At 57.5% G+C, this 14,503-nt stretch overlaps 5 protein-coding genes across 5 annotated transcripts; all 5 read right to left on the bottom strand.

Moving 5' to 3' along the window:
* Positions 1-649: 649 nt before the first annotated feature.
* Positions 650-1,315, bottom strand: LBRM_10_1280 (putative small GTP-binding protein Rab7; the record flags this gene model as incomplete). Its single annotated transcript, XM_001562845.1, has 1 exon — positions 650-1,315. One exon carries the CDS (start codon positions 1,313-1,315, stop codon positions 650-652), a length of 666 nt encoding a protein of 221 aa, XP_001562895.1.
* Positions 1,316-3,059: 1,744 nt separating this feature from the next.
* On the bottom strand, positions 3,060-3,482 carry LBRM_10_1290 (conserved hypothetical protein; the record flags this gene model as incomplete). The annotated part of the gene is made up of 1 exon (XM_001562846.1): positions 3,060-3,482. The coding sequence occupies one exon, from the start codon at positions 3,480-3,482 to the stop codon at positions 3,060-3,062; it is 423 nt and encodes a 140-aa protein (XP_001562896.1).
* A 2,072-nt stretch (positions 3,483-5,554) lies between these two features.
* On the bottom strand, positions 5,555-6,646 carry LBRM_10_1300 (flagellar protofilament ribbon protein-like protein; the record flags this gene model as incomplete). Its single annotated transcript, XM_001562847.1, has 1 exon — positions 5,555-6,646. One exon carries the CDS (start codon positions 6,644-6,646, stop codon positions 5,555-5,557), a length of 1,092 nt encoding a protein of 363 aa, XP_001562897.1.
* Positions 6,647-7,917: 1,271 nt separating this feature from the next.
* Positions 7,918-8,490, bottom strand: LBRM_10_1310 (conserved hypothetical protein; the record flags this gene model as incomplete). Its single annotated transcript, XM_001562848.1, has 1 exon — positions 7,918-8,490. One exon carries the CDS (start codon positions 8,488-8,490, stop codon positions 7,918-7,920), a length of 573 nt encoding a protein of 190 aa, XP_001562898.1.
* A 1,402-nt stretch (positions 8,491-9,892) lies between these two features.
* On the bottom strand, positions 9,893-13,081 carry LBRM_10_1320 (conserved hypothetical protein; the record flags this gene model as incomplete). The annotated part of the gene is made up of 1 exon (XM_001562849.1): positions 9,893-13,081. The coding sequence occupies one exon, from the start codon at positions 13,079-13,081 to the stop codon at positions 9,893-9,895; it is 3,189 nt and encodes a 1,062-aa protein (XP_001562899.1).
* Positions 13,082-14,503: the final 1,422 nt, after the last annotated feature.

The following is a 14,503-nucleotide window of genomic DNA, read 5'->3' on the forward strand; positions in this document are numbered from 1 at the left end:
GGACAAAACAGAGGAGAGAGAGACAAGAGGCCCGAGCGAGGCAACACCACGCAGAGACATTGATAGCGATGGGGGAAGTACAGGGTTGAGGCCAAACAAGACACCATACACAGACACAGATGGAGATGGCGGCGACAAGTGCGCATGTATAACTCACCGCCGCACCGGTGAAGAGTCGCGGCATAACGAGGGATGGGATGGGGGAGGAGGACTGTTGCTGTCAGCGGTGAAAACCATCGTTCAGTCATATCAGCAGCGATGCACAACTAAAGCGGCAGTAAAAGAAAAGGCCGATACATTCAATCACTCTTGCGCTTGTGCGAATCAGCAGAGCACTGATGGAAACACCCAGTAGCTGCAGCTGGAGTCCTTGCCGATGGAGAAGGCGACATCAGCCACGGTAGTAGTAACACCAGACATCGTTCGAAAGTCTGGTCGGCTGACGTAGCGTGTGATGTAGGCTAGTTAGACTCCTTTTTTGCTTAGCCAAGTCCCACTCGCTTCTCGCTTGTGTTTTCCCTCCGCCGCCTCCTCACCCCTCGCACATCACCAGACCTCGTCTGCCTCGATCTTTTCCCTTTTCCTGTCCGTTGTTCCTCACAGACACACACACGCACACACGCACACATGCTCTGCTCTCTCTCTCTCTTCAGTTGGCGCAGCACTGGCGATTGTTTGGCTTCTTCTCTTCCACTAGTAGGCGGCCGCCGGGGCCGAGGGTGCGGCCCGTCTGTTTGGGGCCGGGATTCGCTGTGGAGGCGATGGAAGTGGCGAGCTGCTGAAACGCCTGCGAGACATTCGTGTTCTCCTTTGCACTCGTCTCAAGGTAACAGAGACAGCCGTAATTCCGCGCCCACGCGTCTGCCTCACTCTTGGCTATTTGGCGATGGCTGCCCAAGACGATTCCTTCGCCATGCTCGTCGAGGTGGCTCTCTACGAGATCCAGTTTGCACCCGACCAGGATGAGCGGCGGCACCACAGGCGAGTACCGCTCTAGCCGCTCGTACCACTGATCGAGATCCTCGAAGGATTGCCGGTTCGTAAGGTCGAAGCACAGTAACGCGCCCTGGCAGTTTCGGTAGAAGGCAGTCGTGAGCGTGACGAAGTCGTCCTGCCCGCTCGTGTCCCAGACTTGCAGCCGCACGCAGCGCGGATTCTTTTCGAGGGTGCTGCAGCTACTGTACTTGAAGTCCATCCCCAAAGTGGGGACGAGGTCAGGGTAGAAGGCATCATCGCAGAACCGAGATGTGATGTTGCTCTTCCCTACACTAACGCTCCCAATCACAATGATTTTGTACGCCAAGTCTTCCTCCATCGTCGTTTGCGTGTCGCCGCTCGGCCTCGCTTGTGTCTATGCTGCTGCTTGCAGCTGAGTGACTGGGGGGTGGTGGGGATGGTTTCAGCGGTAATGATGCTCGTTCCTCAAGCTTGGCGTGGGAAAAGGGCGAAGAGAGCGGTTAAGGCAGGGAACGGAGAGGGGTGATGTACAATAGTGCGTGCCTCCGGTGTACAGAGCAGCAGCAAGCAACAGCGGTTATGGCTAAGGCAGTGACACTAGGGGGCACTTAAAAGCAGGAGGAGGAGGAGGGAGTTCGTAGGCGGAAAATTCATGGAGAAGGAGCTGCAGGGGTGTGGTGGAGTGCGTGAAAGCGTCGAAGCATACACAACACAACAGAGGTAGGGGAGGGAGCGCAAGAGAGACAGAGGCCTACCAAGGGCGAAAAGAAGATGCGCTCGGTCGGATTCCTACACCCATTCAACAATAACAAGGGAGAACAAATTGTCGCAGCAACTAAAGAAAGATAAGACCGGGTGGGTGGGTGGGTGGGTCAGCAGTAGAGCGGGGGGTGGGAGGGGGGAGGCCTCTAGGAGAATCTGTGACGTACAGTTAATGTTGGAGCGCACACACACCTACACATGCACATACTCCTCTTGTGATAATACGTGACAGCAACAGTGAACCACAGGCACTCGATTTTGTGCTCTGTGTCGTGGCTTTTCCCTTGGTGACTTTACGTTGTTTGCGATACGGGCGTGTGCGCATAGGTTAGAGGGAGTGGGGTGAGGAGTGTATGGTTAAAGATTCATAGAAGAGCACAGAGAGACCTACACTGACGAAGGTATCACCATGTGAGTACGCGTGACACTGCCTGTGTGTACGTGTAGGTGTATACGTGCGTAAAATACACGTTGGCGCCAGAGGCAGCGGCGGCGGTGACGTACGCGCTTTCCCTGCGGACGCGCGTACACAAATGTGTAGGAGAGTTCTTTTCCCTAGCGTGTTCATTCGCTGCTATACAGCATGAGCTCAGGCCCCCTACTCTACACGGCCTGCCACACACACATCGCGGGGTGCGTTCCAGTCGCGCTGGCACTCTGCCCCCCCCACACGCAGGCGCAACACGGGTTCGCGGTCGCAGGTCCCTCCGGCGCAGCGCCACCCACAACCTGACCGCCGGCATCAGTGGCGGTACGCCGCTCGAACCTAGACACGTCGTAGGTGTCTCGCCCTGTCACCACCAGGAGTGGCCCCGCACTGGCAGGGAGAGGGGGGCTGCCTGGCTTCCCCACACAGAGTGGGTACTAGATCCTGATGCCACGTTGGGATATCACGGGTCATCAGGGGATGTGAAGGACAGAACGAAATCTGGAGGGGGAGATGGTTTAAGGTAGCGCGCGACAGGGGATGCCTTGAGGAGGCAGGTGCCCCGCCTCCCCTCTCCCTTCCGCTTTGTCAAGTCGGCGAGGGACGTGGGATGGCAGACGATGAGGAACCTGGCACTATGATGGAGCCACGGCATGTAGATAGAGGGGAGCAGATGAGCCTTGATGCGTAAACACCATTGCGCAGTTGCGGTGGTGTTTGGTTGCTTAGCAGCAGCTGCACTTGACTGGAGCGTCAGCGAACATACTTCTGCAAACATCTGTGTACCCACACATGTGCCACAGGGGCGGAGGCACCGACGAGACATTGCCTTCATTGCTAGGCGCAGAGGAAGAGAAACACAGTCAGCAGCAAAGTGCATCAAACTGAGAAGTAAGGGAGGACGCGATGCACCCTACCGGTACCAGGATGGGTGCGCCTCTTTCAGTTGCTGGCCGAGACAGCGCACACGCGGCGCCTCGTATGGCGGCGACTTCGCAAGTGTAAGTATATGAAGACTGATCCCGGCAAGCACGCTGAGTTCCAGCACAACGAGTACGACAATGCGCACCGACACGAGCTTGTCAACGGGATATGTGTTGGATGGCAACTGACGTTCTCGGTAGGGTGTCGAATCCAGTGCAGTGGTGGTGTTGGCGGCAGAGCCATGCGGAGCTGTCAGGATGCCGCTGTAGACAATGAAGGGCAGCGCAACGTGGCCAAGAATGATGACCAGGGCAGACTCTGGGGCTAAGTAGTAGCCGACGAGCGCGAGAAGTATGGCCACGCTAACGGTGACGAGCACCGTGAAGGTGCCTGCGCCGACACCCAGTGTCATCCTTTTCGAGCTGACGGGGCGTGGAATCCCCCGGAAGGTGCAGGTCTATCTATCTCGTGTATGCTTGCCTTCCAGCGTAGAGGAGGAGGTCTCCCTACGAAGGTGGCGTGAATGATTGAGGGTCGAGGTGGGCTGCTTAATGATGCCACCGTACACGCACACGCGCCCACACCTACCGTGGCACACGAGCACCATAGCAACACTCGTGCAAAGAGGAGTGTTGCTATGGTGCTCGTGTGCACCGGCTGGATGGCGAGGAGCTCCAGCACAGAGAGAAAAGGTGCAAGAGAACGGTAAGACGGCCTATGAGAGAGCGACTCCTGAGATACTCAAGGGAGGGGCAACGGAGGACTGGGAGGAGGGCGTTATGGAGCCAACATCCTCTGGTAGCCACGCAACAAGGTCAAGGCACACACCCAATATAAGACAAGGGCACCCTGAGAGAGAGAACGGGTAGAAGGAGTGAGACAGATGAAGTGATTGTGAGGGTGGAAGAGCAGCAGCGGCGGCAGCGGCAGCGGCAGCACTTTTAGAGTCCGCCGACCACCGCCGCTAACGCAAAGATCCCATGGCTGACGAAGCTCCAGGATTAGCGACGGTCGAGCTCCACATCAATGGGGAGAGAAACACGAAAGGGGGAGGGAGGGGGGGGGGACCGAGGACAAAGAAAAGAGAGCAGAGACTTCCCATGCGCACAGCAACACGCGCACCAGCGCAGACGGAACGGTTGCAGGCTGCATGGCACCTCTGCCATCTACTTCGGCTTTTCTACCTTTCCCTCTGTGTTGCTCTCCGCAGTGTGGGATGCGTGTGTGTTGCAGACAAAGAGTCAGCAGCGACACCCTCAAATGTTCGACAGGTTAACCTCGGTGTGGTTCTGTGGGAAATTTGTCTCGTTTTCTTTCAGGCAAAGCAACAATGCGCCAAGCCCACCAATCAAGTTTCCTGCACAGCTGCATGTCTGTTTCTCTCTGTCGGTGGAGCCTTCCATGAAGAAGGAAGTGCCGCGTGGATGACGACTACACCCGCAGAGATGCTTCACAGGCATGAGGGGTGTGTGGTGAGTGGCAGAGTGAAGAGGGACAGGGAAGACGCTTTCACAAAATGCGAGATTAGGGACAGCGCCCAGTAGCTCCGGTGACGGTAGGCGCCCACCGTAGGCATACCTCCCTCCCACACACACACACGTACAGAGATGCACCACGCAAGCGTGAATCTTTTCTTCCAACGGGCCCATTCCACCACGGACAAGTGACGAAGCATACGCACACACAGCCTCAGCCCACCTATAACTCTGTTGCACCACGACTAACACCCCTGGTTGTCTAGAACGAACCGTCCTACCGTCGAATGGGGCCATGGGCCTGGCGGGGTTTTCGTGTCCTTCCTTCTCCCTTCTTCACACGCGTGCTGCGTTATCGGCGCCAGACGGACCTGGCTGGACGGCATAGCTTGCTCTATGCGGGTCACGTCCAGGGTCCTGCTCGAGGGCGGAGGAGGTGGCATCTGTCATGCGGGTAATAGGGGATGTCGGCTTGGGGTCTGAAATCGGTGGCCAAGTCTGTAATTCATCCAGTTGGCGCTGGGTCCTCTGGCGCTCTCGATTCAGTAAGAGTGTCCACCTTATCCTTCGGCTCCCGTTCCCAGTGACCAAAGACATACTGAAATGAGAGGTGCATGCGACGGGCTAGTCGCGCCAGCATTTCTGCCCAGATACGTCGCTGCATGCCGCTTTCCACCACCGTTGTAGGACCCGTGTTGAGCGTCACGAGGAGGGCGAATGGAACATGACGACGAAAAGGAAAGAAAGACAAACAAGACCGTGTGTCACCTCAGCTGGCAAACGGAGACCGGCATTCGCCGAACAAGGGACATTCATACTATACATAGGCTGCTAGAGCCGCATCTCGCCATGACACAGACGCACATGCACACATTGCCGAAGAAACAAAGGGGTTTGGTACATTGTCTAAAAATGGAGGTAAAAAGAGAAGGCGAAGCGCACAGGGTCAGTACACAGTGGCCAAAATTACCACTGCCAGCATCAGCTCAAGTCTCTGCAGATGTAGCGACTACAAGCACCGATCCCAGTACTTGAAGTAGTCCTCGTCTACAGCGTTCTTGTAGAGTTCGTCTAACTCAGCCTTGCGCTGTGCTGCTGCCTGGGACTGCATCTTGTGGGTCTCCGCCAGCTTCTCGCGCTCGGCCCGGCGTTCGCGCTCACGCTGGCGGTCGAGGGCGTTTGCCATTCGCAGCTGCATGTGTTCCTGCTGTGACCACTGCTTTTTCTCCTCCACCTCTAGCAGACGACGGCGGCGGAGCTCACGGAGCTGCTCGTCTTGGCCGGATCGAAGGAGGGCCTTCTGCTTCGCTGTCATACCTTTGTAGCGCTCCGCCTTGACGGTGGCGCCACGCTCGCCAACTACGGTTTCGCGCTCGTTGAGGAAGTCACTGTCCATCTGGTACGCGATTTCTTCCAGTCCAAGGCGTGTGTCCTCCTCCCTGGCACGCAAAGCCTCGCGTCGGTGCTGCTCGGCGAGCGCACGATTGAAGTCAGCGCCATTCTTCTCCATGAGCCTGCGCTGCTCTGCCACCTTTTTCTCAACCTCGTACAGGCGGTAGTTCACCTCCTCGTTTCGGTCGTCGAAAGCTCGGTCGCGCTCCTGCTCCATCCACTTTTTCGCGAGCTTCTCATTCACCTGCTGCTGCGCCCACTGCCGCTGCTGGAGCTGCTGTGCCGCTCTGCGTGCCGCGTAGTCCAGATCCTCACCTTCAAACTTCTGCATAGATGACGGTCCGTTGCGCGGGTCGTTATCGCCAACGCGTGCCGGCAACTCCTTGCGCCGCGTCTCTGGGTCGTTAAGGTCCCACTCGCGGCCCATCTCTTTCTTCTGAAAGGTCTGGCGGTAGTCCTGCAGCTCCTTTTCTCGAGCTGCTCGAATGGCATTCACCTCCTGCTGCAGTGCACATGCATGGCGGTCCATCAGGAGCGCCTGGCGGTCATAGTAGTCGTTCCTCTCTTTTTCCAGCTGGCGCAGTGCTTCCTTCTCACGCACCTGTGCATCCAAGGCCTCGCGATCGATACCCATCTTGCGCACCTTGGGGTCCTTCAGTCGCTCCGCCCGCTGTAACATGAAGAGCTGCTTCTTAGTCTTGGTGTTCATCGGGTTCGAAACGCTAGTGGCGTTGTTGGCGGAGCTCGCGGCTGCAGTTCCGCGGCTATTGGCCGCAGTAAACACGTCTTGTACCTGCGACGAGGAGTCCATTGGCGCGTGGGTGTTTGTAGATGAGGGGCTGCACGGAGAGGGGGGGGGCGTGTACCTTTGGTGGACGCTCGCGCAATGCAGAAAGAGCGATGAGCGCAGTAGAACGGGGGTGGGGAGACAGCAAAACAGAAGTTGGTTTACAGGTCTGAGTACTGAGATCCACAAGCGCTCAACTACAGTCAGCGACGTAAGTACTCCAAAAGAGTGGGTATGCCCCCAAGTGGAAGTAAGGGTGGGGGCAGCGAGCAAAGGTTTGAGAGCTGCAGCAGCACTAGCAACAGCGGCGGCAAAATCAAATGTGGCGAGCGTGCGTTGAGGTGCAACTGGGGAGGGACGTCGAATAACGAGGTGCTTCAGGGCACCGAGGCGGTAACCGAGTGCTAGTCGAAGCGAGAGAGGGGAAGAGGGTACGATGAAGAGGCAGAGAAGCAGGAGCAGAAAACACCGCAGGTTCTTTGCAGGGAGATGCTGGTGCATAGGGAGAGGGAAAGAGTCAGGAATAGATGCAGCTGGTGGTGAAGGAAGGAGGAAGGGATTGCACGAGGAAGAGGGAGAGAGTGGTACGTTCAACGTGATTTGCACGCAAAGGACAGCCTTCCTTTGAAAAGAAGCTCCCACCAGCTGTAGAATCCCGCAGCATTCCCCTTGCGCCCCCCTCCTCACGATGCGACCCAGGCGCATCTCTCCGAGCGGACGGTGCAGCGCACGGCCTACGGAAGCCTTTTGCACATTTTCCTCCCTTTTCTGGACTTCCATTTCCTCTATTTCTGTTTGCGTTACGGTGTGAGAGTGCACTTCTCGCATGTGCACATGAAGGCGTGGAAGAGGGTGTCCTCATGCACGCACGAGGACGCGTGTGCGTGTGGGTATGCGCCGGAGGCAGAGAAACTGAGACACAACCCCGGAGGAGGGGGGAAGCAGAACACCGCCACTCCGTTCTCTCATCGCTAATTGGCTGCGTGGATTCCATCATATAAGGAAGAAGGCCTCCCCTCCCTCCGAGGGGTGGGGGTGGGGGAGGGAAAAGGACACATGTGCGCTTCTGCTTCGAGCAGCTTTGACGCGTGCTAATCTAACGCATTGGCTGCTGCAGGTGCAGTGGCACCATCGCGACAGTCGCACAACAAGGCATGCGCGAGCTGCGACAGCACTCCAGGCGTCAGATCGTGCTACTGTTGCGGCTTAAACTCGACTAACGGTGACGGCACCGAGCACTTGAAGCAGAACTTGCGGGTGTTGCGGTTGACACCTTTGCACTTGGGGCACGTCCACAGGGTCGTCTCCTTCCCAGGCAGCGGCGGAGGCACCGGCTTTGGCTGCTGACACTTGTGGCACAAGACGGAGCCTCTAAAGTTCATCTGGCCACACGGGCAGGCCCAATCATGCGGATCCTCACCTGGCAGGTTGGGGCGGCGAACGCCAGGGGGAAGGGGTGGGGCGGGAGCACCACACTTGTAGCACTCGCGCTTGGAGTAGTAGTTGACTTCGCCACACTGGCATTGCCAGTCGCCTTTGGTTGGCTCGCGATTGCGCTGCCGGCGCTGATTACCAGCGAGGCGCCGTGCGAGGCACAACGGCGTAGCAGTGAAGAAGGGACGCACGGACGCGTGCACTATGCTGCTCATCAGGGCCATCTTTGGTGCTTCTCCGAAAGTTGCAGGTTGCGAGGCTACAGTCACCGCGGTGACGCCACACGGCCGGCGCAGAAAACGCGCCCCTCGTCGACTGTAGCCTTGCAGCATACTAGGCAATTACCCTTGGACGATCCACACACACCGTCCTTACGCAGAGCTTTTGACCTGTCTGCCTAGGTGCGTGTGTGTGCGTCGCACCCCACGAGGTGCGAACGCTGACAAGCAACAAAATATGAGGGAATGCTAGTGCAAAAGAGAAGAGAGGAAGCGCTGAGCAGCGTCCTTTGCCCCTTCTCCTGTCCTATGCACGGCAAGGATAGCACGCCCGAGGCTGTGAGAGCGGGGAAGAGAGGGAGAGCAGTAGGGCGAGGGGGAGGGGTAGGTGGGTGTGAAGGACGGCCACGTCTGTGCGTCGGTCAAGTCTCCCAAATAAAGCAAGTGGGAACAACTGAGGGAGAGCGATCATGTGGGAGGTTTCGTTCTTCTGTACGCAGGAGAGGAATGTCGCGGCGCTGCTACCCTTAGCGCAAGTCAACGAGAAGTCGCTGCCTCTTTTTTCCTTGCCTCTTCTTCTAACTTCTGCATGGGCACAACAAGGTGAATCACGTGAAAGGGAGGGAGGGGGGGGGGCGGCGAGTACACAGAGAGGGTGGGCACAGAAAGCAGGAAGGGAGAGGTAGAGACGCGTATGTGCGGCTTGCAAAATCAAGGCGAGGAGGGAAAAATAGGGCGGCGGCGGAGGGGAGGAGGTGCGAGCGAAGAGGATTTGCACCAAAGATATACAGCACAGCGGTCCACACGCGTCCGTTTATCTTTGCCAGTCGTTTGCCCTCTTTTGAGCCTAGCAGAGAGGTACCGCAGTTCACGACTATGAGCGACTGTGATATGTTTGCTGTTCACTCCGAGTGAACATTTCCACCCCGTCCTCGTCTCCCTCTCATCTCTGACCTCAAACACCTGCAGACATTTGCACGTACATGCGTGGAAATCAAGAGGGAGAGAGAGTGAGTCACGCGTCTCTCTGCACTTCCACACCGCCTTCATCTTTTCCAGTGCCACAGGCAGAGGGTGCGCTGGGGAGGAGGGGAAGGGAGGCACATTTGTCAAATCAAAGCGTTTTCTTCCTTTGGGCTGTGGATTAGTTGCCGATGTAGCGGTGGGGGAGAGAAGGATGAGGGAGCCGGGGGGGGGGGGGGGGGGGAGAGTGCGATTCTTCACTACAAAGGGAATACGGCGTCTGTGCTCGCGCGTGCCTCTGTGTATGGATGTGTGAGCACCTTATTTCTCAGCGCAGAGTGCTCTAGAGAGAGAAGGCGGACCCCCATTGGACAACAGCGTCCCCTCCCCTACCACCTCTGCGCTGGCAACGCCTCTCAGCACTTTACACTGTCACTTTTACGCCAGACGCGAAGTACAATACTTCCGTAATAGGGTCATTCGTCACTCTTCCGTCATGCGTGTTGGTGAGGCTCTTGCTGCTGCATGGCACGCCGGCGCCGTCGTCGACGTGTTAGAGCGATTCCTTCAGCGTGTTCATGAGTGTGTGCAGGGCGTTTGCAAGCACATCCATTGTCTTGCTCGTGATGTCGCCGTTTTCAGTGACGTGGCGCTGAATATCTGAGAACTGTACGTGCAACGCGTGCGCGGCAGCCGGCGTCGTGGCACGGGAGCAAAAGTACTGCGCCACCTCACCCACAGCGCTTCCCTCCACGTAGAACAGTGGAAGCAGCAGCTTCCGCATTCTGTGGTTGTCAACCGCTACGGAGCGCTCGAGCGTGCACGTGACGAGGCGGTGAAACACCATCGCGTCTGCCCGCAGAAGCGTCGACTTCATGATGGCCGCCTGCTGCAACTCCTCTACCGGATACGCTGTGCGCACCCAACAGCAGTTCACGAGGCGGTCCATTGCCTGCAGCGCGTCATTCTGCAGCGCAGCTTCGACGGCGTTGACGCTGGCCGGGAAGGCCAGCGACTCCACAATGGCAATGACGGTGAACACCTCCGGCGGCGGCTGTTTCGCCCAGAAGTCGTGGAAGAAACGCGCGGCCAGCACGTTCACCACCTTGATCACAGCCGTGCACACCTTCGAACGCACTATGCACTCTTGTATAGGCAACTTGCACAGCAGGCCCCATACACTGGACAGCAGGTTGGTGAGCGCCGTGTCCTCGTAGAGCTGCAATACTCCCAAGTTGCACCACCCTCCCTGCAAAATATGGTGAGCTGCCGAGAGGCCTAGCCGCATCACTTTCCATCCCCACTCCACCAGCGGCGGCGGCGAGGTCTGTGTGCTTGGTCGCGCTGCGCTGCCCTCGAGCACAAGATGAGCGAGCCGCGCGGAGCGTACCACCACCCGGCTCACATAGCGAAAGATGTGGACGGATTTTGCGCTCTGTGCCCCAAAAACGATGCGCTGGTTTTTGTTCAGAGCCATCTCATTCACCAGCTCCAGGAGCTGCGCTACAGTCTCCTCGCCACAGCTGTTCTCGTGTAACACGGCGTCGGCCATGGGATACAGAAAAGGTTCGATCATGTCCATCACCACTCGATACGGTCGGCGCTCAGTGCAGCTCAGGATACCGCGCATGTCGCAGAGCGCCAGCGTCAGGCGGTCAGTGCTCTCCGCGCTAGGCCCTTCAGTGGCGGCCGCATACACTGACTGTGAAATGCGCGCCAGCACTGGCTCCATTAGGGTGCTCAACACAGAATCTGTGAGCGTGGTGGCGTCGAGAAAGCGCACCTGTGCCACACATCGGATAAACAGGTACCGCGCCTTGAGCGCTACCGGGTGCTGCAGTGGGGCTGGGATGGACTCATTGTGGAGGTTCATTAGGTACGTATACGAGCGCGTCTCCTTGAGCAGACGCAGGACACTGGAGGTGGAGGTCCACTCGTCCAGAAGCTGCAGTGCGTCCACGCGCACCTCGTCGGACACGTTCGTCGCGCTGAGTATCGTCCACAGTGCGTGGACGGCAACGTTCAGAAAGTAGGCACCAAACGTGCTTGACGTGTCCATCTCCCCACATTGCCGAAGCTGACTGCTGAGCTGCTCCACAAAGGCGGAGGTCTTACGGTTGGACACTACGTACACCGATACGGTCTTGGAAAGGATCGCGGCGAGAACGCGTGTGGTTGCCGCCGCGACATGCCCCCGAACAGGGCTGGGGGCGCTATCGAGAAATCCAACGTGAGTTGAGAAGCGCTGAAGCAGTACGAGGCTGTGCAGGAGCATGGCAAGAACGCGGACAGCTCCCCTGTCGATAGCGCCGTCGGAGTGCAGTGCGGCGCTGAGAAGATGCAGAGACCACGCTGCTTCCTCCATGAGCACGATGTGGTTAGCCGAGAAAGCAGATGTGTTCAGGCGCACGTGCACCAGTACGGATTGACTGACCCGCTCCGAGTTGGCCTCAATTATCTTCCAGCCCTCATCACCGCACCCCATCACTACCTTTAGGAGAAACTCAACCTCAAGTCGGACCCCCTCCTCGTCGTCGTCCAGGATGTACTCCACTGACATGCTATTGGAGTTCGCCAGTCGCACGGCGGCGCTGTTGTTGCTCACGAGCTTAGCCAGCGCCATCGTGAACGCTTGTACACGGCTGTGCAGACATTCGAGATAGGCGCTAACTACCTGCAAGCCACAGTGCAGCATCTCCACCGTATCCTGCTTGGCGTATGACTTGGCTTCGATGAGGCGCCCCCACACACTCAGTAGAGACAGCAGCGACGCTGAGGCGTGCTTCCAGTTGGTCAGGCACTGCCTCGTGAAGTTGCACAGAGACTGCAGCCACGACGAGAACTCCACCAGCTGCATGAGCTCACTGAGGTCGCAGTTGGGCTTCACGCGATTGAGAAGTCGCGCAAAGCAACTGAGCGTCTCTTCGTCCTCCAGGTGCAGGAAGTTCTCCATGACAAGGTGCGTCTGTAGCAGGACTATCGCGTACCACTGCGGTCGCAGCTCGACGTCAGTGAAGAACGATTTTCGCAGGCTTACCAGCGAGGTCAGCACCTCCAGCAGTGTGTGCGCCACGTCCGGCTCCAGGTCGGGAATTCGGTACAGGCACCACAACCGGTTCATTAGCTGCAGGTCCAGGAGGTCCGCTGCCCAGTCGTCTGGATACGTTCTCGCCATCGGATTCTCCTCGGCTTCCGTTTGAATGGTGTCGCACGCGAAGTCGAACTCCAGAACGTGATGCGCTAGCCTAAGTCCAGCTGCCACGACCGTGCGACAGCTTGGCTGCACCTCTTTCACTACTCGCACGGCTAATCGGAAAACAGTGAGGAGGTGATCATCGCGGAAGGACTTCGCGATGCTCACGTCGCTGGCAAAGGTGGTCATGCGCCGCTCACTCAGCGTGATGACAAGGTCAGCAAGCACCTCGCAGCCTACCCGCAGCCGATCGCCTTGATCATTGGTTTCCATCGAGGAGGAGCACGATGCGCACACACTTGACGGCATCTGGGACAGCGTGTGGGAGTACTGATAACCCCGCTGAACGGCCACACACACGAGTCGGCGCAGCGCCAGCTTAGCCGCCGCGTTCAGCCCGGCATCCCGAACGCACAGCAGCTCATACACGTTCAGCGTAAACTGCGTCAGCTCTTCTGCATCACCAAACAACGTTTCCAAACACTCTGATGCTGCACGAGACACAAACATTATAGAGTATGCGCTTGTGGACTGCTGCAGGACTGCCATCAGCAGGCTCAGTCCGATCTCATCGATAATGCGGCGCCATCCATCAACAGTCACTTTCAAAGTGGCTCCCTTGTCTCCCGAGTAGAGCTTCAGGCAGAATGCATCTACGTCATCTATTCTATTAAACTCTGTCATTCATCTACAGATCCCCTCGTGTGGTTTTCTTTTCGCATGTAGGCAGTACGCACGCACGATGGGAAGGGGAAGAACGGAAAAAGGCGGGGGTATGACGAGATCGCCCACCCGCCCACGCCCACACGTGCGCACAAACAAACGTGAAATACTTGTAAGAAGAACTACAGAGGAATGGAGAGCTCGCGTGAGAGCGTGCAGAAAGAGTAGCCGTCTGAGGGAGGCCTGTGCGCTGGGGCGTGTATACCTCTGCTTCTAGACGTATGCGAGTGCCGATGTATCACTCACTTTGTCCAAGGGCTTTCGTTGTAAGGGGAAATGGTGGGGGGGGGGGGGAAGAGGGGGGAGAAGCGGGTGCGAGTGGTGTGACAACGTAACGGTACTGAAAAGGGGTTGGGTGAGAGAAGAGGGGTGGGGTGGGGGGGGGGTTGAGTGATACACCCGACTTACAAAGTACGCACACGCTCAGCAACAGCGAATGCCTTGGCAATGCGAAATACTTACTCTGATAGCAAAGGAACTAAGCAGTCGAAATAACGATGGGAGGAGTTTGTGGCGTTCGCTGTGGCTTCCTTTTTTCCCCTTCGAGACACCTCCCAGGATGACCATGGCGTGTGCAGAGACAACCAGCGTAGAGCAGGTGAGCCGGGGGATAGGTGTGTGGCGTGAACGAGTGTGGTGGGGGGGGGGGTGAGAGAAGAAAAGAGAGGAGAGGGAGGCAGAGAGAGAGAGAGACTGAGGGCAGTTGCTAAGAGGCGGAAGGGAGGGAGGGGAAGACACGAGGCGGATGGCATGACATAGCAGTGCAGTGGGGCGATTGGTGCATCAATCACGGTAAATGCGCGACAGGGAAACAGAATGCGGGCAACAACACGAAAAGAGCGCAAAATTTGGGCGAGGGAAAGACGAAACGAGCGTGCAGGAAGCGAAGCAACGCAACGGAGGGGGGCGAAAACTGCAGCGACAAAATGTGCGTGTGACCGAGAGCACAGAGCCTCTGTTCTGCCAAGCGGCAGCGCAGTAAGCGTATTTGAAGGCTATTGGCGGCACTACTTTTCTGAAGTAGGTGTGTGCGTGTGCACTCATTCTTCACCCACCTGAAGCAGAGAAAAACTGGAATTCTTCGCCTCAGCTGCACCTCGGGCATTCTTTTTTGCGCAGCAATGAAAAACCTGCGGCTAGGCTGGGAGCCGCAATGCGCAGAAGCGAGACGAAGAAGCTTGTGTGAAGAGCAGTGCGTCGTATTAAGAGTGGCAACGTTAGTGAATGTGCCAGCAGTGGTGGCTGTAG

Source organism: Leishmania braziliensis, chromosome 10, assembly GCF_000002845.2.
Source record: "Leishmania braziliensis MHOM/BR/75/M2904 complete genome, chromosome 10".
In the NCBI taxonomy this organism is placed as follows: domain Eukaryota; phylum Euglenozoa; class Kinetoplastea; order Trypanosomatida; family Trypanosomatidae; genus Leishmania; species Leishmania braziliensis.